Raw genomic sequence first — 27,056 nt, forward strand, 5'->3', positions numbered from 1 at the left:
TGAACAAAGAATCGTTAATCTCTATTGTCTTCTATTATTTGTCCTTAAATATCTGAGTTGATAAACTGAGTGATTAAAAATACATCCTTCTCAACACACATTTCATCTAGTCCCATTTGTAAAAATTTAAGTCATTTTATATATTTTAAACACTTAGGTAAAGTGGTTTAAAAATGCAAAGTGAGTTTAAATACTAATCTTAACTCTTCCTAACGCGCCTACTGGGAAATCCTAGAAAACTGATGAAATGCAACTTATACTTTAAAAATTCTAATTACGACTGTTACATTAAACTGAAGCTGCTGTATCTGTTAACTAAGTCAAGCGACATACTAAGTCATACGTATTATTTGATTGCGAATGTAAAAGTCAAGTCCCCGCCAGAAATTGAAGTGCCTCCATTCTGTCTTTTGGGAATGTATAAATTAACCATTCTCCCACCACGGTCCTCCTCCCTTCCTTCCCCCGCCCTATTTTAAATGTAGATAGGGCGACTCAAGCCTTTTGAATTTGAAGGACTGCTATCTCGGCTCCATTCTTTTCATCATCTTGTTTTGAATGACACTGAGCACGTATGGATTCTTTTATAAAACCACCCCCTGCATGCAGAGCTCCGTTTTCCTGGCAGCTCGCTCATTTTGCATAGCAATTAGTACTGACTTCTCAAAACGGGCTATCCAAATACATTTCAAGAAAAGTCCCCCGTAGCTCCTCAAAGGTCATGGATAACTCTGTTCTATTTTATTTCAAACCCGAGGAGGAGGAACTTGCACAATTACTAAATTCCCAATCGGTGTGGTGTGGAGGAGGATATGGTAATCCAAAATTATATGTTAATTTAAACCCACCCCGCGACTGGGCAGCAAAGAACCAGCATATGCCTTAATTTAAAATCTATTCTACCTATTCACTGACCGCACAGGGCTGAGCCACATGGTCCTCTCTTGCAGCCAGTCAGCTGTGAGCAGCAGATGGAATTATTTGCATTTTCCTTTTTATACTTTCTTCAACAAGCGAAGAACTTAAAATTTTATATTCTCGCTGTTTACTAAGATATCAACGTGGTTTAACTGTTGGTTTGGGCTTCCTTGACTCTCACCCACCACAGCCGTTCAAGTCAGAGACTTGAGAAAATACTCGAGGAGTGGGTTGTTATCAAGTTGAAATCTCCAGTCCGGGAGTTAAGAGTCTAATCAGCCTTAATTTAGAAGGCGACTCGTGTTTTCCTATTTTAAGCGCTGGACGTAGCTACCCCGTGGATTTGTCTGTGGCTTGTGGGTCTGTGAGCGCGCGCGCTTCGGAATCTCTCTCTTTGCAGCTTCAAAAGTCAAAACTTCAGGTTAAAAGTAGAAGGCTGGTTTTTTGCTCTCGGGCTCACAACAGAGGGCGGCCACTCCACAGGGGGCGTGGCCAGAGCCAGCGTTTCCCAGCCCTGCGGTCGCTCTCCGGCGGCTCTCGACTCCATGCCGGCTCTGCCGGGTGGCAGGGGTCCCTGCGCCCGGTGTCTTTGTGCCACCCTCGGCGCGGGAACACCCGCCCGGGTACCCAGGACACCGCGGAAATACCAAGGACTCAGGAGAGGCACGGGAGCTGGGGAAGGAAACGCCCCGCACAGTCGCCGTCCCGCGGAGAAAAAAAAAAAAAGTAGAAAAAGAGGCTTTTCAGGTCAAACTCCTCGGGTCTAAGAAACCACGGTTTAGAGACATGACTCGCAGGGGAAGAACACACACTGTGCAGGGGTCATTGTTAGCCAGCGCTGGCCCGGAGCGCCGTGGGTGCGCGGCCTCCGCCCCCCGCCCGGGCGACCAGCGTGGGCCCACGTGGAGCAGCGCAGCACCCGCCGAGCGCGCCGGGCCGCCCGGGTTCCCGGGGCGCGCGCCTCCGCTCCCCGCCGTGGCCGCTCACGCCCGAGCGCCGCCGCTGGTCCCGCGTGTGCCCCGCTGAGGGGGAGGGGCGGGCCAGGGGTGGGGGCGGAGGGGTTGTGGTTCCAATGCGGCGGGGGCTCCTGTGTCCTTGTGCGGAAATGACACACGGAGTCCCGTCACGTCACGCGAGAGCGCAGCGCACGGACACACACAAAGAGAGGGGAAAATACACGGCGCCCGCCTGCCGCCCCCAGCAACTCTCTGGGCCGCCCCGCCAGGCTCTCCGCGCGCGTCCCCCACTCTGCGGACCGGCGCTACCCCGTACCCCACGTGGCGCCAAACTCGGCGCGGGCCCGCACTGCAAAGTACAGAACTCGTGTCCCAGGTAAGTGCGGGGAGGAACAAGCCGGCTGCGCGGCGGCTCCGGAGCAGACGGACGGGAGAGTGGCTGCAACATCCATGCTGGGGTGGGGGCGGGAGCAGGGGAGGGGACGCGAAGGGGGGCTGCTCTGAGCGCGCCCGGCGGGAGGAGCGCCCACCCCCGCGCAGGGCCGAGCCGCCGAACAAGGACCGGCGCCCACGGGCTCGCCGCGCCCATTGTGCCGCGCACCCCTTTGTGCCGCTCGGAACGCAGCGGCTCCATGGCGTCCCCGGGAGCACGCGCGCTGCGCGGGGGCGGAGGGGGGACGCGGAGTGGAATGGTCCATGCTGCCGCGGCTGCCTGCCCCACTCGCGCCGCGCGCCGGCCCCGCACCCCTGCCTGTCGCCGCGATGGAGCGGCCGGGGCCGCCGGAAGGCTCTGCGGAGCCCGTGGGGGCTCGGCGGTCGCGCTCGGCCGGGCTGCGGCGGGGGACGTCTCGGCGTGAAGAAAGGGGTGTCAGAGAGGAGCAGGGGGCGGGGACTTGAGGGAGATGCCGAGCGGGGCGCGGGAGGCCAGAAGAGCCGCGGCTCGGAGGGACGCTGCCTCCGGAGTCTCCAAATGGAGTGAGGCCGGCCCGCGGCGGCGGCCGCTGCCGGGCGCGAACGGAGCCGGGCCCCGCCGCCAGGGGGCGCAGCGCTCCCTCCCCGTCGTCCACGGAGCGGTTCGCGGTTCCCGGTTCCCGCTGCCCCGGAGCTGGAGGCGGGCCCGGCGCCTTGGGTGTGCACCCCTGCTGGCGCGAGGCCTTTGCGACCGGCCGCGGACTGGAGCCTGGGGCTTTCGCCGCCGCTCCTGACCTCCCCCTTTTCCTTTTCATGTAAATGTGACTACCCACGCAGACTTTGCCCTCGCCATTTCGGTGAGTTGTGCAGCAACCCCTAACGAGGACCTGTGTACCAAGACATACATTTTTTACAAGGTGTTTTTACAGAGGTGAAAGAGTGATTGTTCAGGTGGCCTACCTGGAAGAATTTTATGCGCCAAGGCTAATCAGACAAGGGTGCGTGGAATAGTGCTAAACACTTCAGTCAGAAATGTTTAAAGTAACTTTGGAATGTTTAACATGCCATGGACAACGCGTGGGGGCCAGGAAACTGAGGCAAGGAACTGAGCTCTGAGGCTGGCACCGTATGTAAACAAGAAGGATGGGGAGGTTCTTTAGCGATCCACACCCCACCCTTTTTATTTCAGCAACCATCCCTAGTTTATGGTTTTGTATCACCAAACAGGAGGACTGTGTCAATTCCCTCACCCTCAATAATGAGAACTTGGCAATATTTTGTATCTTCTTAAGAGTTTTCCAACCCTAGTCACTAACCCACTGATTGATAACTTAGGTGTTCAATAAACATTTGCTAAATGAATGGAGTCTCTTGGATTCCAGAAGAAAGGTGGGGTCAGTGCAGCCTGTTCCTGCTGGTGGGTTCACCTGTCTGCTTAGCCCTTAAAATGAAGTTCACAGAGCTTTTACAATTTGTCACATAGAAACTCCTGCCACTGAACATTAGTTTTACTGGAGATGCCATCTCCTTGCTGAAGTAATTTAAGGGACAAGTTTTATGATCTCCCCGTCGCCACTACCACACACACAGCACTAGTAACAGCAAGAGATGGCATTTAGGACCTAGCAGATAAGATCTTTAGTCAGCATCCTACTCTGTTGAAAGGTATGACATTGACACATTTAATTTGCCCTCCCAGTTGGTCACTTCTAGGTTCAGAAGCATCCCTTACATGAGCGAAGGAATAGCAGAATGTCTAATTATTAGGAAGAGAGAAATTGGAATAAACTCTAATAGAGATTTAATTAGGTGAAAATTTAATATCCTGCAGGAATGCTTCACCTGCCACTTTTTAGAACTGTAGAAAGCTCTGAAGCACTGGGAAGAGAAGCAACATGCATCTCAAATTTAATAATGTGGAAATTCATGAAGGTGGCCAGCCAACCAGCAACAACCATGTGATGTTAGTGTCTGGGAAGTTGGGATGCAGGGTTTTGTTTCTGGCACTTAATTTTGACGTCAAGTAGAGAATTATGTTTGCTACCCTTATTATTCATTGTGTCTGTTATTGGCTTTGTCAGTTTGGAGGAATTATTTGTAGAATTAATTTTGGGGGTGATGGAACTTTTTTTTATCTTCCTTTCATTGATGGTTACAGGGAAGTATACATGTGCCCTTTCATAGAACCATACACTTTTCCCTCCAGAGAGTAAATTTTACTGCATGATAATTAAAAAAAAAAAAATGAAAGTCACATAAAATGCACATGCCAAAAACATGGGTATTTTAATGGGCTTTGTGCATATCACCTGCTCTTGCTGTTTCCTCCTTCTCCAGATTGGACAGTTGCTCTTCTCCCCCTTCTGTTGCTTCACTATCTCTTACGACATTCTTATTTCAGACCAGAGCTCTTGTGATTTCTAGCACTGGCTGCCACACATGACCTGCACGTGGCAAGCTAAGAGCTCTCCGTGCTGGCATCAGGCCTTTGGTGTGTCAAACAGGAGAGGTGCTCTGTTGGTTTCCACATGAAGCTAGTAAATCGAAGGATGGAGGTTTTGGGGGGAGGGTGGATTGGGGGTTGGTTTACACCAGATTATGTTCCAATAATTAACTCATGGGGTCACAAGACAGTATACTTAAAGAAGTGGGAAGTACAGAGGAACTCGGTTTGTATCTCCTAGGAAAATTAATCACTATTTCCTGTGAGTCACATGAGTGGCTGCTGGGATGTGCTGGCTCTCCTTTCCTCCTCACGCTCCAGCTTCTGGATGCCAAGGTTCAAGTTTTCAGCAGAGTCTTAGACCTCCTGCCGTTGACAAGGATAAGGAGGTAGCCCTTCCTGAGACCAGGGAGGGCATAATAAGTAGAGTGCTTTTGCTGAGGAAGACATCACACTTAGTCACATTCAGAAAATGCAGTGTCACAAGGGTGAGCTGTGAGTCCCAGGCAGGCAGGGTCTTGTGGCTGTTCTTTGCTGGACTCAGAAAGGTGAGGTGCTCTGACCGAATAAGGAAGGTAGTGACGATCACAGCTTTAGAAAAACTCAGGGGGATTGCCCTGGTTTTGTGAGGACTGGTATTTTTCAGACAGCATGTGCAGATGTGTCTAAAAATAAGAACAAATTGCAAACATGTCCTGCAAGTCCCATGGGTAGGATGCCACTGCCAAGAGGGCTGGGTTCTGAGAGCCCCAGGGCTCCTGGCCATTCCTGTAAACCCAGAGACCCGAGGCAGGAGAGTATGGCATGGGAACATTCTTCCTCTCCTTAGGGAAAGCGTTTGATTTTATTTCACCCCCTTCCAGTTTCTTTGTTTCTTTCATTTGAAAGACAAGGCTTTAAGTCATTTAATTTTTCAGTTTTAAAAACAGTCATTACTACAGTAGACTTTCAACATCTTTTGCAAAAGAAAGGCTTTTTAATAGGTAACATTTAGCCTGACCAGGAGGTGATGCAGTGGATAGAGTGTCAGACTGGAATGCAGAGGACCCAGGTTTGAAACCTTAGGGTTGCCGGCTTGAGCATGGACTCATTCGGCTTGAGTGCAGACTCACCAGCTTGAGTGTGGGATCATAGATATTACCTCATGGTTGCTGGCTTGAGCCCAAAGGTTGCTGCTTGAAGCCCAAGGTCACTGGCCTGAGCAAGGGGTTACTTGCTCTGCTGTAGCCCCACCCCACCCCTACCCCCACCCCACCGTGGTCAAAGCACATTAAAACAATCAATGAACAACTAAGGTGCCACAACAAAGACTTGATGCTTCTCAGCTCTCTCCCTTCCTGTCTGTCCCTATCTGTCCTTCTGTCTCTTTCGCAAAAAATAAAATAAAAAATTTAAAAAGGTAACATTTACTGAATACTGTGTACCAGGCACTTTCTCCTTTGTAGTTTTCATTCAAACTCAAACTATAGGTGAGGTAGACTGTTCAGCTTTATGTTATAGAGAAAGAACCAAGGGTTGGGTGGGTAAGCAACTTGCCCTGTGTTAGAAACTATTGATAAATGGAGCCAGGGTTGTAACCCAGTTCTGTCTGACCCTAAAGTTTTGCAGGGAATCCCCAATTGCTGCAAGAGCAGCTGTGCTAGTCCCTACCTTGGTGGTCCAAGGACCCATGTGGCCAGTGGACTTGCGCCTGCATTAGAGCCCAGCCTCCAGATGGGTGCTCAGCAGGAAGGGATGGTGTGCCCTGGCTGGGTCCCAGCTCTTTTTGGAAGGCTGGAATGAGACCATGAGCCTGGAGTGAACCCCACTTTTCTCCCTCTCCTTGCTCCCTGCAGCACCCTCCTCCCAGTGAGGTCCAGGCTGCTGGCCCCCAGCTCCGTATCTGCAACATAAGAGGGCTCTTTTCAGGATGTATGGGCTAACATGTGAAGCACTTAGACCGTGCAGCCAGTGCTGCATGAGTGCAGCTGCTGTCCTCTTTTTCTGTTTCATTTTTAAAAATCACTGTGACCTACAGGAGAGAAGTGTCAGGAAGTCAAATCATGTAGTGTGACAGTTGAGGAAAGGATGGAGTAAGGTCTGGTTAGATATTAATGGAACTTTTAAAATCCTTCAGTGTGTTGTATTATCATTTTTCAAATGGTTTGAGCATAGCCTCTCTACTGTACCTTTTAGCATGTGGCAGGACTACACAGCCACCGTCCCCATGGTCTCAGGTACCAGTCACAGTCATCTTCTGGGGCTCACATTCTCAAGGACACCTCCTTCTGCAGTGAGAGTCTACTTCACCTTCCATATGGGCACATGACTTGGAAGGTGAGGAGGATTTGCCCTGATGGCCTGAGGTCAGGGCTACAGGGCAGGGGTCAGCCCAGTGGCGAGTCCTAAGTTCAGTGGACATTTCTGATTTAGTAAGGCAGGAGTCAGCTGGCTGGGATTTGAACCTCGGGTTTCAGGAAGCCCAATTACTTCCCATTTCTAGGCCTGCCGTTTGCCTGTGGGATGCTGGGCCAGCCACAAGCCTCTGGCACCTCTGATTAGCCTCACACTACTCTCACCAGAGGGCTTGCCTGGCTGATCTCTCAGGAGCAGCCAGTTCTCTTTTAAAGAACTTTGTAGGAGACACCGTAGGTCAGTCCCACCCTGCTATGGGCAGAGCTCGAGAACGTTTCCGTTTGGGAACCTGTGGGACGTTTAGGGAAGAAACCAATGATCCTTTGCCCAGGAATCACCATGCTAGGTATCCCTGCTCACACTGCTGTGGTCTTACATCCAGCCCTTAAGGAGAATTTCCCGAGTCAAATTCTTGCGTGACTCCTTATTCCCCACCTTTAACCAGTGACCTTGCTATACTCCTTCCTTGTTCTGTGGCCCGGCCACTTCTCAACTCCCTGAACCTCCTCACCTGGCTTCACCCGGGACCCAGGGCCCCTGCAGCAAGCCTCCGATTGCCCAGTTTGGTCGAGTTTTTAGGTGTCATGGAAGGAGGGGGTCAGAACATCTCCCAGGGTGCTCAGACACAGGTAACCCCGAGGAAGAACCACAGGTCACAGCAGTCTACCATTCAGAGTGCAGAGACCCAGCAGGGTGGGCGTCAGTCCCGCCGAGTCTGCACTGTGTCCAGCCCGCCAGCGTCCCCTGCAGCCTCACACCGTTTGCATGACCTGGCTCTCAGCACTCAGCCTGGATCCCTGATCCTGAAGACTTGGTCCAGTTTCATTTTTTCTTCCTCTTGTGAAATTTGGCTTATTTTGATAAATACCTCAGGTATCAGGCAAATGCATTGATAGAGCTTCTAATGCATGCCCTAGGAAATGCTATTTCCTTTGTTTTCACGGTTGATCTTTACACCTTATTCACACCTAGGTTTGTGATGGAGACTTTTTTCTGCTCCTCCCCGCTCCCCATACTGAGGATCTTTTTATACTTTCAGAGGCAGTAATTCGGGGACAGTATGAAATGAAAGGTCTTTGGTAGTTTGTTGGTTGTTAAAATTTAATGATTTGATTTTACATTCTTAGCTTGTTTTTTGTTTGTGGGCATAGCAGAATATAACCTCACTAGTAAAATTACGTCTTTTTTCATTTAAAAACTTCTTTTTTGTTTCCAAAGCATTGCATGTTTACTGGAAAGTAGAGAAAAATATAAAGAAAAAATCATGGATCCATAATCCTCCTAATTGGAAGTAATTAGCATTTTGGCATGTTTCCTTCCAGCTGCTTTATGGCGTTTTTAATTATGTAGTTGAGATATCCCCAGTGCATTTGGAAGTCTGTTATTGACTGGGTAGCCCTGTAATGAACAATTGATTTTTAAATCTTTACCCATAGTTTAATGCTTGGCTCTTTCTGTCAGTAAAGGTTTTGAAGCCATGTGTTGAGAAAACGTGTAGAAGTTGACTTCCTAACTTTGTATAATGGAAGTAACGGTGGTGACCAGCAGTGGTCTCAGTCCAGGTCACTTTCAGCTTGCTGTTCCTTCCATTTTCTCTGCAACTTTTGGAGGAATTTATCAGTAATTCATTGCGGCTGACCCTGGCACACTGCCTGTGCTCACCTGGAGGTCAGCTGTGAATGAGAGGCACCCCGGCCCCGCCTCTTTGTTCTGCCTCCTGACCTTTGTCCCTTGTGGTGACTACATATCATAATTGTCAGGTGTGTGGAGCTCTGTGGCAGAAAGATTTGGTTTTAGGTCTTTATAACCTGAAAGTGATGAGGAAGATTAAGATATGCCCATTTGAACACTGATGGTTATTTTTGAAGTAGACTTGCCCCTGCCTAGAATTTTCTTCAATTAACATTTCTCCCCTGCAAAGAAAAGGCATCTTGTAGGTATATATTTAAGTTTAAAATTATTTGTATCTAGAGCACAAAATTGGAAGCAAGTATACAGCCATGGCCCACAAAGCCTGTTGTTTACTAGATGTGAGTTAGTTGTTATAGAAACCCTAATGTAGTCTCTTCTAACCTTGGGGTTCTGACTGCTCTTTCCTTCCTGTTCCTTTTATCTTCTGGTTTTTACTCATCCTTCCCCCACAGAGGTTCCCAGAGGTCCATCTTCATCCTTCCGGGCCTCCTGTGTGTCGGTTGTGAGTCCTGAAGACCGGCTCTGTGTTCGGTGGATTCCCTGCGCGGAGGAGGGTTGCCCCACTGGCACCAACAGCTCCCATCCCACAGTGGGGCGTGTGGCCACCAAGGCACAGGGCAGGGAGACAAGAGGCCATTCCTGACAGAACAATCTTGAGCATGTTCCTAGTCTTTCCGAGCCCGGGATCCTGCACCTATAAAACAAGATGGTCTTTGGGGTCCCTTTGGCTCTGAAACTGCCTCTGTTTCCGCACTTGTAAAATGAGACAAGCAAGAGTTTCTACCTCACAGACTAGTAGTTAAATCCAGTTTGCGGGGCTCCTTCCACACAGTATAAAAGACGCACTGTGGTCGGAAAGGAATGTCTCAGCAGGGTTTCTGCCTCCAGGAGCTTGCCCCAGGACCCTCTGCTCCAGAGACCTTCTGCGCCACCTGCAGTAGTGCCCGCTGCACTGCCTGTAGCCAGGGACTCCCCTCCCGCCCACGCCCACGGGAGGTGGCCCATTCATACGGCCCTCTCTCTGTCTCTTCCCAAGGAAGCTGCTACTCCAAATCCTTGTCTCACAGCTTGCCTCTGGGGGAACTCAAACTAAAAAAAGAAGTAAAATTTCCATGATACTGTTAAGTGAAAAAAAACAAAACACGAGGAATGAGGATATTAAATCTTTTAGTTTCAAGATCCCTTTATACTCTTAAAAAATTGTTGAGGACCCCAAAGAGCTTTTATTTATATGGATTATCGTCAATATTTACTGTGTTAAGAATTAAAATAAACAAAACAAAAAAAGTTTAAATATTAATTTATTTAAAAGTAACCATAATCAATTCATTACAAGTTATTACCAATAACATATTTTATGAAAAATAACTATTTTCCCCAAAAAAATCTTAGTGAAAAGAGTGGTATCATTTATATTTTTGCAGATCTCTCTAATAGCTGACTTAGTACAAGACAGCTGAATTTTCAGATCTGCCTCTGTATTTAATCTGCTGCGAACTAATATATCTTGTAGCTCCAGGAAACCTCTCCTGCTTACCCATGTGAGAAAAGGGGCAATAGCATCTCAGTGTTATTGTGAAAATAGTAGTGTTTGATCTTATGGACCCCACTGAAAGAAAATCAAAATGCCCTGGTTGTAAAAGTGTCAATTTCTGTCATGTCAATTCCCACTATGGCCAACTGCAAGCTACCACTTGACCTCACTAATAGTGGTTTGGGGAGAGAGACAGTCTGTACCATCATGTACCAGCCCCCTTGTCTGGCTACAGGGAACCCTGTATGTGACGCACACTGAGAACCACTGGCACAGAATAGCTTTGGTGGAATGCCTAAGAAAAAGAAAAATTGCATGGTTGCTTCCAAGAGAGTAAGTAACCCAGTGACTGGAGGACAGTGGACTTTTAAACCAAATATTCTTTAGAATTTTGTTTCATATGCATGTATTATCTAGTCAAAAAGGAAAAAAAAAAGGACTTTAAGCATCTTCCCTTTTTGTGTGTGTGATAGAGACAGAGAGACAGAGAGGGGGACAGATAGGGATAGACAGGAAGGGAGAGAGATGAGAAGCATCAATTCTTTATTGTGGCACCTTAGTTGTTCATTGATGCTTTCTCATATGTGCCTTGACCAGGGGAGGGAGGGGGCTACAGCAGAGTGAATGATTTCTTGCTCAAGACAGTGACCTTGGGCATAAGCCACCTTTGGGCTAAAGTCTATGATCCCATGCTCAAGCTGGTGAGCCCATGCTCAAGCCGAATGAACTCGTGCTCAAGCCGGTGACCTCGGGGTTCTGAACCTGGGCTCTCTGCTTCCCAGTCCGACGCTCTATCCACTGCGCCACTGCCTGGTCAGGCACATCTTCCTTTCTTAAAATAAACTCAGAAAATGTAAGTTGACCTATAATTGTAAATCTTTTCAGCTTTTCCATTTGTTTGTGGTATCTCTTAGAATTGGTTTGTTCTTAAGTTTGTTTTATTGACTTTAGAGAGAGAGAGCGAGCGAGAGACAGGAACGTAGAGCTGTTCCCGTACGTGCCCTTCCTGGGGAGCGACCCGGCAGCCTCTGCACTTTGGGACGGTGCCCCAAACAACCAAGCTATTTGGCCAGGGATAGAATCAGTTTTTTCTGAGCAGCAATGAATGGCCCTCACTTCTCTGCCTCGTCTTTCTTTACTCCCGAGCATCCCTTCCTGCCCCCAGCCAGGTGCATGCTGATAGCTGGGATTCAGATGCAGCCTCATTGCAGCATGAGGCACAGGGGCAGCTCCTCCACTCCTGCCATTTATGCAGCCATTTTAAGCAACTTACCCTTTGTAATTTGATATTTGAGTGGCTAAAGCATCTTACTTGCAAACGTTTGGGTTTACCTTCTTACCCTTTTTTTTGTGCTTTTTGTAAACTGAAGGCTTTTCTGATGACATACTGACCTTCCCTCAGCCACAAACAGAATTATACCCATGCATGGAAAATTGGATATTGCCTGTCTCACTTTGTACAGAATGACAGACTAGGAGGCATTTATTGATTGACTGATAGATTTTTAGCGAGAGAGGAAGGGGGAGAGACAGACAGGAACATCAATCTGTTTCTGTATGTGCCCTGACAGGGGGTCGAACCAGAAACCTTTGTGTATCAAGACGAGGCTCTAATCAACTGAGCTATTCAGCCAGCGCAAGAGTAGGAGGCATTTTAATAAAATTCTATATACTCCTACAAGCTCTGAATCATTGGAAACCTTTCTGTACCAGAGATAGTCACTTTCCTAAACTCTTTTGTTTTTTAAAGAGCATTTTACTTATTAGATTAACCACTGGAGATTAGTCCTGTTTGAGAGTCACCCTTCGATATGTTATTGATGGCTTAGAACCTGTGCTGGTTTAACTAGAGCCAGCAGCAAGCTATATACACAGGTCTCCCTGGCACACGTCCCCTTTTTCAGTGAAATCATCTTCCCTTGGGCTTGGTCAGGAGTGTTTGTTTTTGAGGGACATGGAACAGCCACCTCTTGGGAAGGAAGCTGATTTTCATGAACCTGTGAATGCATAGACTGTCTCACATTTGAGATTCGTGGTGAGAGGAATAAGGATTTGAACAGGAGAGAATGGTAGCCTGAGACACCCCCACCCCACCCCCCAGTGCTGCAGGCACAGGACCTTGCCATTTAGCAGCCTGGGTGGGCGGGGGTGTGGTGGTTGGTCGCGCCTACAAAACCTATAGTTAAGTAACGGAAGGAATTTCTATGGCATGCTTGGCATCCGGATACTCCTTATCCACCCAGGATGAGCAGCCCTGTGACCTTCACGCTGCAGATGACCAGGAAGTGGAGGTAGTAAACACTGCGCCGGCCCCTTCCCACCCAGCCCTGAGGTTGTTAGTGCAGTGTCACCACATCAGCTCAGGATGCCTGGAAGTGACCCACGCATGCCTCTCGTAGAAACTTCTGCACTTTGGGCTGGAGTCTGTATATAATAAGCACAAGACACACTGGTTCTCCAGGTGCTACATGGAGATGGAAGGAGATTTGGATGCTCTAGCTGCTGTTGGACCAGGAAATCCAAGGCTGAAAACTGGCCCCTGTTTCCAGCAGAACATTTGATGGTCTTATGTTGATGGAGAATGAAGATGGTCTTAGTTGCCTCTTCTGGTGGCTGATGGGAAATACACACAGACTTGGTTTCAACCCTAGTACTGCCGCTTACCAGCTGTGTGGCACTGCCAAGTTCCTGCCCTCCGTATCCTTTCTTCCCCCTTCCAGTATTTAAGTATTTTACTTCCTTAATCAGAACATTATAAAAATATTTTCCCAACTTCAAAGACAAATGAAAATTGTGTATATTGAAAGTATATACTCTCAGTTTCCTTATGGGTTAAATTGGGATTAAACTAGCTCAGGGCGGGATGGAGGCACACAGAGCGGCTGGCGGTGCCGGGCACGCAGGGTGTGGGCTGCAGACGGCAGCGAGGCCCCTCGCCTCACTCCCCAGCACGTGCGCCCGATGCCCTCGTGGGTTTTCCAGGCCTTGCAAATGGGAAATTCCCCAGCTTTCCAAAGAGCAGGGCTGCTTTGCTGGCCGGGAGGGAAGGGGCCCACTGCACTGTGTTCTGGGCTACTTCTCTGCTAGTCTAGCATCTGTCACTGGTCTATAAATGAACACAGAAATGTTTTCCAAAGCAGATGCACCCTGGGCACCTTGTGTGCCTGGAGAGCCGCCACTGGCCTCCACCTCCCTGCTGTGAGCTTCGGTGGCTCCTCCTCTACTTGTCCTCACTCTGCAGGTGGCTCAGGTGTGTGCTCCTTCACAATTCTTTGACAAGGCAGTCACAGGAGCTCAGCATTCAGGTGCTCATTGCTTGCTGTTGTGTCACGTGGTGGTGGTTCAGAAAGTACCCTTCCTGCTCACTGGGCCACATCCCTGCAGAGACCACGCCCAGCCCACGGCAGGGCCGGGCTGTCAGCCTCCTGGGCTCCCCACTGCTCTGGTGGAGTGGGGGTGTGGGGACAGGCGTACTGTTAGATGGCCCAGGGCCTCGCTCAGCCCTGGTGCTTCTGTCTGCTGTGTTTTTCAACGACTCCTATTTTATTTTCTTCCAGGATTCACTTGTCCTTTTAATGCTTCTGTTCTACTTAGCCAGAGTCTCTGTGGTTTTCTTTCACTATGACTCCTTCCCCCCTAACAAATCATTCTTCATCTCCTCCCTTCCCCACTCTTTCTCTCCAGAATGTACTTGGTTTTGTGCACTGGCCCCTCTCCACCGGCTGTTTTCTCATCCTCCTGGTCTGTTCTGCCGTCTTACCTCTGCCCTGGATCGGAGGGAGTGGGTTATGACCCCATGGCAGGTTTCCAAGGGCAGTTGCCACGCTCGCCCTCGGGTGACGCCTGAGTGAGTCTCCTCGAGAGGCCCTGACTAGGCTGGGAGGCAGGAGGCCTGACTGCCTCACCTCCAGCTGCCTGCCTGCTGAAATGCAGTTGTCAGTTTGACTTGCAAATGGTACTTCCCACCCACCTGCCTGCCTGTACCTCCCCTCAGAGACACCCAGATCCGAGGATGTCATCAAACGTGTGGTGTATTTGCTAGAATTCACCTCTGGTAAAATAGTTCTTAAGCTGCTGAAGTTTTCCCTTAGTATCATCTCGTGTGTTATGTTTTCCGAATAGGGGATTGTTTGTTAAGTAGGAATTATTCTTAGTGTGATTTCAGTCTTTGGTTTTTTTTAATTTTTATTTTTTTTAAATTTATTCATTTTAGAGAGGAGAGAGAGTGAGAGAGAGAAGGGGGGGGGGGTGGAGGAGCAGGAAGCATCAACTCCCATATGTGCCTTGACCAGACAAGGTTTCGAACCGGCGACCTCAGTGTTCCAGGTCGATGCTTTATCCACTGCGCCACTACAGGTCAGGCCTGTGATTTCAGTCTTAAATCTTAAATTTTCTTATTCATTCCTCTGAAAATTAGTAATACAGGGATGAACATAATTGTTCCTGTCATAAACTGAACGTTACACACTGTGACTAGTACTATGTAAGTGTTGCTATTATTAGTAAATTTGGACATTCTCCTGTGCCTGGGTCCCCAGACACTCCCTCTGTCATGCCCCGACCCCCAACACTCCATTCACTGGTGTGAAACGGGACCACACACCATTCCACAGCTGCTCTGTCAGTGGTTTATTGTACTTTGTAGATGGCATCCCTCTTCCTTATAGAAGTTTCTTAGGAGATGCTTCTTAGTACTGCTCTCCTCTGATCCCTAACCAAAATGAGACTGATATTTATAGTCCGCTTAATCAGTTGTGGGAACCACAACCCCCAATGTCGTTCATAAATGCTGTCGTCTCTATTTTTTCTCACTACTAGCTTATGGGTTGTATGGACATTCTGTTACATGATTTGAGGAACCTCAGAGACTCACAGGTGCTTTTCATCACGGTGTCTGTTCCGTTCCTGCAGCGAGAAGGTGCCAGCCCTGCACCACACCCTGAAACTCATGCAGGGCGCCTTCCTTCCCACCCGCTGCATCTCCTCGTCAATAACGAGAAGGGTTTGGACCAGATTGTGTGGCACTTGGGAACTTTAAAAACCTACAGCACCTCTTTCTCTGAAAGAGAAAGTTGTTTACTGAAGAAAAGGCTAGACCAGCACCATCCAATAAAAATATAAAGCAAGCCACATATGTAATTTAAAATTTTCTAGTAGCCACATTAAAAAAAGGTGAAATTAATTTGAATATAGTATATTTTATTTAACCCAATGAGTAAAAAAATCTTATTTCAACATTAATGTAAAAATACTTTAATGAGATATTTTACACTCTTCCTGCTATGCGAAGTCTTTGAAATCCAGCGGGTATGTCTCCCTCCATTTGGATCAGCACATTTCCATTCTTCAGTAGCCACGCGGCTCGTGGCTGCGCTCATGGGCAGCACAGGTCTCTTCGGACCACCTGGAGGCCTAGGACCTCAGCCCGAGTCCACAGGACCCATAGCTTCTGTCCTCGGTCAGCCTTTTCATTTTTGTGCGCGGAATTTATAAAAGACTGATTTTCTTAAGGAACAGTCCCCTCGCTCTGTAAGCTCCCTCAGTCAGAGCTGTGAGACACCCTCTAGCCACACGGAGCCTTGCAGAAGCGCTCCCAGCAGGTGCACGGAGGCCTGGCTACTTTGAGCACCCGCAAATGAGAAGGAGGGGGTGTGCTTTTCCTTGGTGTTGCAGAGCGGTGTGGGCTTAACTTCTACCCGGAGCCAGGGCTGGGGGAAAGGGAGTTTTCCATGGGACGGAAAATTAAGAAATAAATCGAGCAGTAAATCAACACTTTGTCTTTGTCTTTACATGTAGTGGAATAGAAGATGAACTCAACTGAATTCAGTGAAGATGTAGAAGAAGGTAAAAAAAAAAACCTTAAGAATTATTTTTAACATTGTGGGGTCATACATTCACATGATTTAAAAATATAAGAAGATACAAAATGAAAAATCAATGGAAGCCCCCCCTCCCCCGTTCCCATGCCCCTCCACCCGTGTGTCTTTCTAGAGTTACTTTTTAAAAAGCATCATTTAAAAGATAGTATTTGTTTCCCTCCATGTCCTCTCCTTCCTCCCACCCTTCAAAAAGACTTTAAAACCAGTCTGAACAAAATGTTCTTAGTGCATGGTTTTATTGTATAGCACTAGTGCGGTAAGATAAAAATTGCTTGGTTGGAAAGTGCAGTTTTATTGTGACTAGACTTTATCGTCTGAGTGGAGTGTCAAAGGGCGACCCACAAACAACGTGTCACTTAGGGAGCCCTGCTGATCTCTGAGTGGCCCAGTGGTCTCTCTCGCTGAGCCCTCTCTCTTCTCTGCCACAGTTCTAAAAAGTAACACTGTGAAAGTGGAGACGGAGGCTGAAGATGCTGCCCTGGACTGCTCAGTGAACTCCCGGTCTTCGGAGAAGCCCCCTCTGGACAGCGTCTTCACCACCCTCCAGGACTCCAGTAAGCGGAAGCAGCCAGGTAGCGAGAGCCAGCCAGACTCTGTCTCCAGCGTGAAGAGGCGGCGGCTCATTCCCGAGGTGAGCGCCAAGCCCCTTCCCCGTCTGCTTGGGCTCTGACCCTCTGATGAGACACAGAATCTCTACTTGTGGGATCTGGTCAGCTCCTAAACTCCTGGGCGTGAGAAGGCTTTCATTTCAGCTGTCCCATCTCTGGCTTAAGTGTCGACTGGAATCTTGTCTATGTCTGGGTTCATTAGGGGGAAAGGGAGTCTTCACAAGCACCTGCTTTTGAGTTCTTTGTTTTGCTCTGCTCTACAGAGAAGGCAAGAACTTGTTGATGGCAAGCCTACATTTTACGTAGTACATCCTTAACATAGATTCTTGGAAAAGTTTCAAGGGTTCGCAGGCCTTTTTCTAAATCAAATCCGTCTTTTATGTTTATTGGAGAGCTTGATGCCTAAAGAAACTGTTCAGTGAATCTTTTTCTAAAGTGGAGAATTCTGTATCAGACCCGTTATCCCTAAGTTATCTATTGTACGAATTTGCCTTATTTCTTAGTCATCTGCTAGTTGTATTGAACTTTGCTAAATTCTGAGAGAGAAAATGGAACTGACATAGTGGCCCCCTCTAGCAGCCTGCAGTCCAGATGGGAGATGAGACTTGTACACAGAACAGTGAAGACTGAGGAGAGAGAGGCTGCTTTGGGAGACAAGCAGGTGTCCAGCCCGGATCTCTCTCCAGACAGCCTCCCCCTGGACCAGCAGATTATATACCTTGAACTCTTAGAACATTTTCCCAAACCCCCCACCCCCCCATCCACATTTATTCTCTTTCGGGGACCCAGATAGTTATATCAGTTTCTGCATGTGTGTTCAAAAGAGCCCCCCATTTTCAAGGCTCCTTGTCATTAGCCAGAGCACCGTGGGTTATCAGCCTGAGATTCTTTGGGTTATTATTCGTGTATTTTAATTCTCCTCTATTAGATGCTAGGGCAGATCCAAATAACTTGGGAATTTATGGGTTTTAGAGACAAAGTGAGTCTTCAGTAAGTAAAAATTGCACTTTAAATGGCAAAATGATGAGGTTAAGATTTTCACCAGGGTTTAAATATATATGTTTACATTACATTGTAATGAGAACTGACAGCATTCCACATCATGGAGTATTGAGTAATTCATTCATTCATTCATTCATTCATTCATCTATTTATTAAGACTCTATCTTCCTCTGAGAGCTTTTCTGACATATAATTCACATACTAAATTCACCAATTGAAAATGCACAGTTCATAGGTTTTTCATATGTTTACAGAGTTGTGCAGCCACCACCACAATAAATTTAAAACATTTTCATTACCCCACAACGAAATCCTGCACCCATTAGCAGTCAGGGCCATTCCTCCTCTGTCTCCTGACAACTACTAATCCACTTTCTGTCTCTGTGGATTTGCCTCTTCTGAACATTGGTTACAATTAGAATCATAGACTATGTGGCCTTTGTGTTTTGTTTCTTTTACTTAGCAAATGTTTACAGTGTTCATCCATGCTGTAGCATGTATCAGTACTTTATTCTTTTTTTTTTTTTTTTTTACAGAGACAGAGAGAGGAATAGACAGGGACAGACAGATAGGAACGGAGAGATGAGAAGCATCAATCATTAGTTTTTCGTTGCGCATTGCGACACCTTAGTTGTTCATTGATTGCTATATCACATGTGCCTTGACCGCGGGCCTTCAGCAGACCGAGTAACCCCTTGCTCAAGCCAGCAACCTTGGGTCCAAGCTGATGAGCTTTCTGCTCAAACCAGATGAGCCCGTGCTCAAGCTGGCGACCTCAGGGTCTCGAACCTGGGTCCTCGGAATCCCAGTCCAAAGCTTTATCCTCTGCGCCACCACCTGGCCAGGCAGTACTTTATTCTTTTTTATGGCCAAATAATATTCCATGGTGTGAATATAGTCGTCCCTCGCCATATCGCGGTTCACTTTTTGCAGTCTCACTCTATTGCGGATTTTTAAATTGTATATATCTAATTTAGTATTGCAGAGTTTTCGCAGTATTATGGGATTTTGTGGTATATAGATATTTTTATTATTTCTATTATCTTTGTGGTAAAATAAGCAATTTCTAGCCTAAAAAAATTGAAAACTATATAAAAATACTAATTAAAGCATATTAAAAGAATATTAAGTAGAGGCCCTGGCCGGTTGGCTCAGTGGTAGAGTGTCAGCCTGGCTTGTGGACGTCCCAGTTCAATTCCCGGCCAGGGCACACAGGAGAAGTGCCCATCTGCTTCTCCACCCCTCCCCCTCTCCTTCCTCTCTGTCTCTCTCTTCCCCTCCCGCAGTCGAGGCTCCATTGGAGCAAAGATGGCCCGGGCGCTGGGGATGGCTCCATGGCCTCTGCCCCAGGCGCTATAGTGGCTCTGGTCGCAACAGAGCGATGCCCCAGATAGGCAGAGCATCGCCCCCTGGTGGGCATGCTGGGTGGATCCCGGTCGGGCGCATGCGGGAGTCTGACTGCCTCCCCGTTTCCAGCTTCGGAAAAATACCAAAAAAAAAAAAATATATTAAATAGAAATTAAACCTTAAAAGATATATGAATAATGAAGTAAATATAAGGTCGCTACTTTGCGGATTTTCACCTGTCGCGAGGCGGGGGGAGGTCTGGAACCTAACCCCTGTGGTAGACGAGGGACCACTGGAGACCATATTTTGTTTATCCATTCATCAGTTCATGGACATTTGGGTTGCTTTCACTTTTGGATTATCATGAGTAATAAATACTCAACCAATACATTTTTGACAATCTATAATGCCCAGAAAGCTGCACTTTTTATACCTACTTGAGTTTTTTTTCCCCCCCACAAAGGATTGATTAGAAATATCCCGCCCTTGACTCTGGCGGCCTGAACAGCCACTAGCTGGATACCTTGTTTCTCGGAGGAATTTTTCATGTGTGAAAGGCAGTTTCTAGTGCAGGAAGTAGTGACTACAGGTTCAGTCTCAGAGCTCTGTCTGCTGAGATTCCTTTTGTGGCAAATGAAAGCTACACAGTGGTTAGTAGAATAGCTCCTTTGAAAAACATTTAACCATTTGCTTTTTCTTATGTTTTACTTTAAACCGTAATTTATTATCCTTTTCCCTAATGATTGATATTTAGGTGTTTGCACTTTTATACTAGTGCAAACAGTGCCACAGAATCAGCCATGTACATACACCTAGTGCCTCTGTGAGTGTACCTATGGGTTGGATTCCTAGAGGTTATTTTGAAAGTGTTGAAAAGTTTGAAAGATACTATGTTAAGTTCCTAAAGGAACTTCTGAAAATATTTTTTTCTGCTTGTCATCTGTTTATGATCAGTCCTACAAAATCCTTTTAAGTTTGCTAGTAAAGCCAGTCAAGAAGTAGAACACAAAGTTGAGTATTGATTCACTTTTGCTGTGTAACAACCCCCTTCCTCCCCCAAAAAACTTAAAACAACCACCACTTTATTCAGGATTGTTGTGGATTAGCTGGTGGTTCTCCTGATATGCCTAACATGATTGGGGCGAGGCGGTCTGGGGTGACCTCACGCCCCTATCAGAGGTGACCAGCCTCCCCTGGGCCAACAGGGATGACTGCAGCGTCCCCGTAGTACTTTCTCACTCTCCGGGAGGCTAGTCCAGGCTTGTCCGTGGGACACGGAAGAGCTCCTGGGAGCAAGACAGGACGGGCTCTGAGTGCAGGCTCTTCAGGCCTCTGCTGGCGTCATCTGTACTCAGTATCCCGCTGGTCAAAGCAGGTCATGTGGCCCAACCTACATGCAAAGTGTGGGACAACAGATTCTACCCCGATGGCAGGAACAACAAAGTCCCAAAGCAAAGAGGCTTTCACACAGGACGGGGGAACCAGTGTGGCCCTTTTTATAAACAGTTCACCACAATAAGAAACAACAAGCCCCACATCAAGAAGGAAGCCCAGGTCGTGGCCTTTGTGGACAATCCAGGTGGTCCCACTGCCTCAGTGCACAAATGGTGTCGCTATCCCTTCATTCAGCACATTTTTGTTGTCATGGCATCATAGAGAATCTCATATACTTGAAGCAGAAAGGTAAAGAGAAGGTTCTTAAGATTTGTGTTTTAGTTGAATCTCTCACTATGTGAATGAAGCAAGTCAGAAAAGTCCGGCATGGGGTTCACCATGGAGGGATTGTCCGCAGGTCACATGAATGACGTAATGGGTTTCAGATGCTCCTCTTCAACTGGTGGGGCAGCCAGCTTTGTCAGGCCAGAGCTTCGGGCATCGCTCAAGAATTCTGACTTGTTCAGAGAAAAGGGAACCAAAACATATTTGAATATTTCTAATATGACTAGTCCAGTTTACATATTCTAATTGGTCACATATGTTTACTTCTCAGTGGATTTGCTACAGTTCTAACCCATTAGATTTTGGCAAGGAAAAGACATGCTCAGTCCCTGGAATTTTACTTTATTTATTTATTTTTTACAGGGACAGAGAGAGGGATAGATAGGGACAGACAGACAGGAACAGAGAGAGATGAGAAGCATCAATCATCAGTTTTTCGTTGCGACACCTTAGTTGTTCATTGATTGCTTTCTCACATGTGCCTTGACTGTGGGTCTTCAGCAGACCGAGTAACCCCTTGCTCAAGCCAGCGACCTTGGGCTCAAGCTGGCGACCTCGGGGTCTCAAACCTGGGTCCTCCGCATCCCAGTCTGACACTCTATCCACTGTGCCACCGCCTGGTCAAGCTCAGTCTCTGGATTTTATTTTGGGTGTTTATTAACTATGTTCATTTTCCTTAGTGTATGTAAAGTAAGGTTGATACCCCTTCACCCCTGTTCTGTAAAAAGAACACAAGTACAACCTCCTGAAATTCTTGAGCTCCTTGTAGAAAGATGTCATGTGATTTCAAGGCAGTATTTCCTTCTAAAGTTTGTGTAAGTTGACTGTCAGTTAATCAGTCACCTCAGAGCCCTGGGGACTTCAGAACAATCTATCCCGTTTTTGAAATTATAGTATATGTTAATTTTTAAAATGGTACTAGTTCTAATTCAGAATGTATAGTCCTGTACCCTTCTTCCCCGGAATCTTCCTGATCCCTCTTGCGGATGTGGGGGCAGGGGTGGAGGCAGAGCTGAGGGGTATGTGTGGCTTTCTTTTTTTTTTTTTTCTTTTTTGTATTTTTCTGAAGCTGGAAACAGGGAGAGACAGTCAGACAGACTCCCGCATGCGCCCGACTGGGATCCACCCGGCACGCCCACCAGGGGCGAAGCTCTGCCCACCAGGGGGCGAAGCTCTGCCCCTCTGGGGCGTCGCTCTGTAGCGACCAGAGCCACTCTAGCACCTGGGGCAGAGGCCAAGGAACCATCCCCAGCGCCCGGGCCATCTTTGCTCCAATGGAGCCTTGGCTGCGGGAGGGGAAGAGAGAGACAGAGAGGAAGGAGGGGGGGGTGGAGAAGCAAATGGGCGCCTCTCCTATGTGCCCTGGCCGGGAATCGAACCCGGGTCCCCCGCACGCCAGGCCGACGCTCTACCGCTGAGCCAACCGGCCAGGGCCGCTTTCTTAAGTACTTTGGTCACAGGGTGAGACCGAAGGAACCAGGAGGCTGCAACAAGCAATAATCAAAAAGGTGGAAGGGAAGCATAATAACAGTTACTGGGGGGAGTGTAGAACGAGGTAAAGGAGAGATAAACGGTGACAGAAGGAGATGACTTGGGGTGGTAAACACAGTTTGATGCATTATAGAATTGCACACCTGAAACCTCCATAATTTTATTAACCCGTGTCACTCCGATAAATTTTTTTAAAGTTAAAAAAAAAGTTAATGAGTACCCACTTGATAAATATCATCATTCCTTATTTCATTTATCCATAGAACAGATCAGTGATGAGAAGATTAATATCTTCACCAGACAGATGAGCCCACTCAGGCACGTAAGGTGAAGTGCCAGGATGCCCGCGGGCAGCCTTGCTCCTGGTGTGGAGCGACTGGGACGCTCGGCTCCCCGCTCCCCGTCCAGGGAGGGAGCCCCACCTTCTCCTACTCAGCCCCTAGGAACAGGAAGTACCAAAATGAGCTGAGGTTCTGGAGTCAGATAAGGGGCCTTTGGTGAATTAGTGACCTCCCAGACTCTGGTTCCTCCATGGTCATGAGGGACAGTACTGCCCACCTCATCGGTTTCCTGTATGGATCAAAAGATACCCATATAGGCCTGACCTGTGGTGGCGCAGTGGATAAAGCATCGACCTGGAAATGCTGAGGTCGCCCGTTCGAAACCCTGGGCTTGCCTGGTCAAGGCACATATGGGAGTTGATGCTTCCAGCTCCCCCCCCCCCTTCTCTTTCTCTTTCTCTCTCTCTCTCTCTCTCTCTCTCTCTCTCTGTCTCTCTTTCTCTCTCTGTCTTTCCCTCTCCCCTCTAAAATGAATAAATAAAAAATTAAAAAAAAAAAGATACCCATATAAGGAACTCAGCACAGGGCCTGACCCATGTCAGCCTTCAGAAATGTTTACTCACTGTCCCCCGGCCCCCATATCCATTCCAACCTGGTGGTCACTATTCAGCTGCTTCCCTCCAAGGGAAGCCATCGGGTGCCGCCTTCTGGGATGCCCCAGGCCTGAGCACACTTGATTCGGAACACCAGTCAAGTCTGAGCATAGACCACCTTCAGTCTTCCTCCCCAAGGCCCGAGGGAGGGGGAGGACAGCGAAGAGGGCAGGATTTGAGTGGTAGCTCTGATGCTAAAGGCACGTCACATGCAGACTCATATCACAGCTGGTGACTTGTTTACGAGTGACATGTAGCATAATACTGAAAGGGAAAATAAAATCTCCCTCAAAAAATTTAACACAAAGCTGTATAAACATTTACTTGCTGCTGCCTCCACTGGAAAAGGCTATTAGCGAAGCGCAGCAGATGTGGAAGGTGAGTGGCCACCGTTTTTATTGGGAATCATCTTTCTGTTCACAGAAGGGGGGGCGATATTCAAGAGCTATGTGCCAGGCAGACGTTAGCTTTGTTCTTCTAGGGGGCTTTGTTTCTGTGTTTGTTTTTAATCCTAAAGTGTCACTGTGGTTTGTCATTTTGAGAACAGAAATATCATGTCATTGATTCAGTGCAAAGGTACTGAATCCCTGCTCAGTGTCAGTGACTGTGCTACCAGCTGGAGACTTAGGAGCTTCCACAACAACCGTAGCAGACAGGTGTTATGGCCATTCCCATTTTCACAAGGCTTGGGAATTCAACACTACCAAGACGACTCCATTCAGAGATGCTCCATTCGGAGATGCGTATTTCAATACCTCGGTGGCCCTAAGGGCCCTGGGGTATTCATAAGACGCTGTGAGGAGCCTTTGAGCATGTCCTGGCCTGAAATGTTGCCATCCCTTCTTTTTCTTCTTCCTTCCATTCAAGTTGCTTTATCTCTCCAGATCCCTATGTTTTCAGGCATCACAGCATCCACTTAGTAGCTCCTCATTTGTTGAACTGAATTCAGTGACTGCTCTTGGATTTGGAATCCCGAGAAAGCTGTTTAATCCTTGGAGCGTCTTCATGGTGACCCAACCCCTGGGATGTCGCTGTGCAGACAGGTGGATTTCCCCCAAATAGTATACTTACCGCTCACTTGTAACCCAACATCAACCGCTTTTTGCTCAGGTTCTCCAGCTGAGAGGTTTTTGGCATTCCCTCTTGAGTCTAAGGGTGCTGGTGGCAGAATGAGATGCCCCGATCAGCTCCAGGACAGAGGCTGGCACGGCGGAGCCCAGGCGCAGCCGCAGAGCTCCCAGATGGTTGGAAGATGAGCCTCAGAGAATTGCGAACGGTGTCAGCCAGGCACCCAGTGCCAAGTAGCACAGATTTAAGATTTCTTGATACTCCTAGACAGCTGAGCAGAGATTTTATCGGCAGCCGCACACGCAGCCAGCCCATCGTCGCCTTGTCAGCATTTCTGGAATTAATTGGAGCACTGAGTTGACAGGACACCAGTGTGGGGATATCTAAAAACCTCCTCTTTGGTGCTGGTGTTGTGTTTTGTGTGGAAATGAATATCCATGGTCTCTGAGAGTGAGGAATGTTGCCCTCTACTGGGACTCGAACTTAATTTTTCATTCAAGCCGATTAGCCAAAAATGGTTCTGTTGGCAGTGTTTCTGACATACTTGGTAGAAGCTGAAATATTTTTATTAATGTAGCTGAATAGTGAGAGTTATGGGGGGGATTTCCAGTTCTGATAGACTCGGGCCTTCTGCCTACTGTGGGAAGGTGGGGAGTCGGAAGACTTCTGTGTGTTGATATTCAGACAATTCACCCAGAAACTTCCCTCTACTTCCTTTTTATACTGGGAATTAATTAGGTCATATCTCCCTCTAGAACATGTAGTCTGACTGCATGGCATGTGAGTTTCTGTTGATCTCTCTGCATGGAATCTTTTTAAAGACATTAATAGGGTCACTTGTTGTAAAGCAAAGACCCCTTTTCTAAATCACTCCTAATGCAGTTATGATTTATTTAGTGATTGGCATTACAAACTCAGATTTCTCTATACTAGTAAAACCTTGTGGTAACTTCATGATCTGCCAGACCTCCAAAATTATTTTGGTGTAATAGGATTTAATGCTGAATAAGTTGCTAAAAATCTAATATGCAGTTTGTGGTAATTAGAAAGTAAAGCACTTTGAATTTAATTGGGCAGTGGTTTTCAATAGTGACCCACAGTCATAAATCCATCCAGTGGAGAAATACAGCTCACATATATAGATTGATATGTAATTATGTAGATACACACAGAGAAATTAAATAAAACGTTCCCAAATTTAATTACTATGAGCAATGCACTCTGGTACTTTCTTTTTTTATATATAAATAAATTTTTATTCTGGTATTTTCTATTTTTTTTTCTGTCTCTTTTTTCTTTCACACTTCCTCTTTCCTTCCCTCCCTCCTGTTATGCTAGTCATGATCCATCAAGTCAATTTCACCACTCAATGGGTCATGACCCACAGTTCCAACACACTGCCTTAGGGGTAGAGACTTTCAACTGTCTCTGTCTCTTTTTCCAAGTTTCTGATGTGTGTATATGTGTGCGGGGTAAGCGTCCTTCCTCTCCCCCTTCCTTCCTAATCCTTTGCTTTTTGCCAGATAGTAGAACAACCACAAAAAACAAATTAAGAGCTTAAGGCCTCACCTCCAGCTCAGGTTTCCTGTACCCCTGCCCTGGCAGACAGGCCTCTAAGATGTGCCTTCTGTGAGGGACCCGCCCTGCTCCTGGTGCTGTAGTAAAGTTCTCTTGTTTATTGGTTGAGAGTAATCGTTACAACTAGTTTTATAAATGGCCCACAGTATTTCTTCTAGTCTGGCTTGGGAGTAACATTTCTTTAATAATCATATTGTAATAATAATAAGTACTTACTGTGGTCAGACAGGGGCTCAGCGCTTGGTGTGCTTTAGCGCAGTAAGCCCTCACAGCCCGTGAGATAGGTACCATTATTTTTTTAAAGACTTGATTTATTCATTTTACAGTTGGTGGTGGTGGTGTTGGGGGGGGTGGGGGAACGACAGACAAGAAGTAGTTGCTTCACTCTAGCTGGCCAGTGACTGCTTGTCCTTTGTGCCTTGACCAGGCAAGCCCAGGGTTTTGATTTTTTAATTTTTAATTTTTATTTTTGTATTTTTCTGAAGTTGGAAAAGGGGAGGCAATCAGACAGACTCCTGCATGCGCCCGACCGGGATCCACCTGGCATGCCCACCAGGGGGCGATGCTCTGCCCATCTGGGGTGTTGCTCTGTTGTAACCAGAGCCATTCTAGTGCCTGAGGCAGAGGCCATGGAGCCATCCTCAGCGCCCGGGCCAACTTTGCTCTAATGGAGCCTCGGCTGCAGGAGGGGAAGAGAGAGACAGAGAGGAAGGAGAAGGGGAGGGGTGGAGAAGCAGATGGGCGCTTCTTCTGTGTACCCTGGTTGGGAATCGAACCCAGGACTCCTGCCCGCCTGGCTGACGCTCTACCACTAAGCCAACCGGCCAGGGCCCAAGCCCAGTGTTTTGAACTGGCGACCTCAGCGTTCCAGGTCAGTGCTTCATCCACAGCGCCACCACAGGTCAGGTTGTTCCTGGGTCGTAAGCATGAATTTGAGAGCGGTAGAACCCCTTGCCCTGCTTTGATCATCCATACGTGTGGTTGCCTAACATTCATTGAGCTCTTCTGTGTCCCAGGCACTTTGGTAGGCAGTAAGAGTAGACTCAGAAATGACCTGGTCCTGTGTCATGTAACCAGCCTGC

At 47.5% G+C, this 27,056-nt stretch overlaps 1 protein-coding gene across 3 annotated transcripts in view; it reads left to right on the forward strand.

Moving 5' to 3' along the window:
* Positions 1-1,254: 1,254 nt before the first annotated feature.
* Positions 1,255-27,056, forward strand: part of BEND3 (BEN domain containing 3) — a 36,278-nt gene continuing 10,476 nt past the window's right edge. The window contains exons 1-3 of one of the 3 annotated variants that reach the window (XM_066373547.1): positions 1,255-2,254; positions 16,145-16,192; positions 16,656-16,858. In XM_066373547.1, coding sequence (XP_066229644.1) covers positions 16,156-16,192; positions 16,656-16,858 — 240 coding nt within the window. In that variant the 5' untranslated portion in view covers positions 1,255-2,254; positions 16,145-16,155. Of the gene's footprint in view, positions 2,255-14,610; positions 14,705-16,144; positions 16,193-16,655; positions 16,859-27,056 lie in introns of those variants that run through there. The other 2 variants (XM_066373546.1, XM_066373548.1) reach the window with 2 other exon arrangements.

This window comes from Saccopteryx leptura, chromosome 3 (genome assembly GCF_036850995.1).
Source record: "Saccopteryx leptura isolate mSacLep1 chromosome 3, mSacLep1_pri_phased_curated, whole genome shotgun sequence".
Classification (NCBI taxonomy): Eukaryota; Metazoa; Chordata; class Mammalia; order Chiroptera; family Emballonuridae; genus Saccopteryx; species Saccopteryx leptura.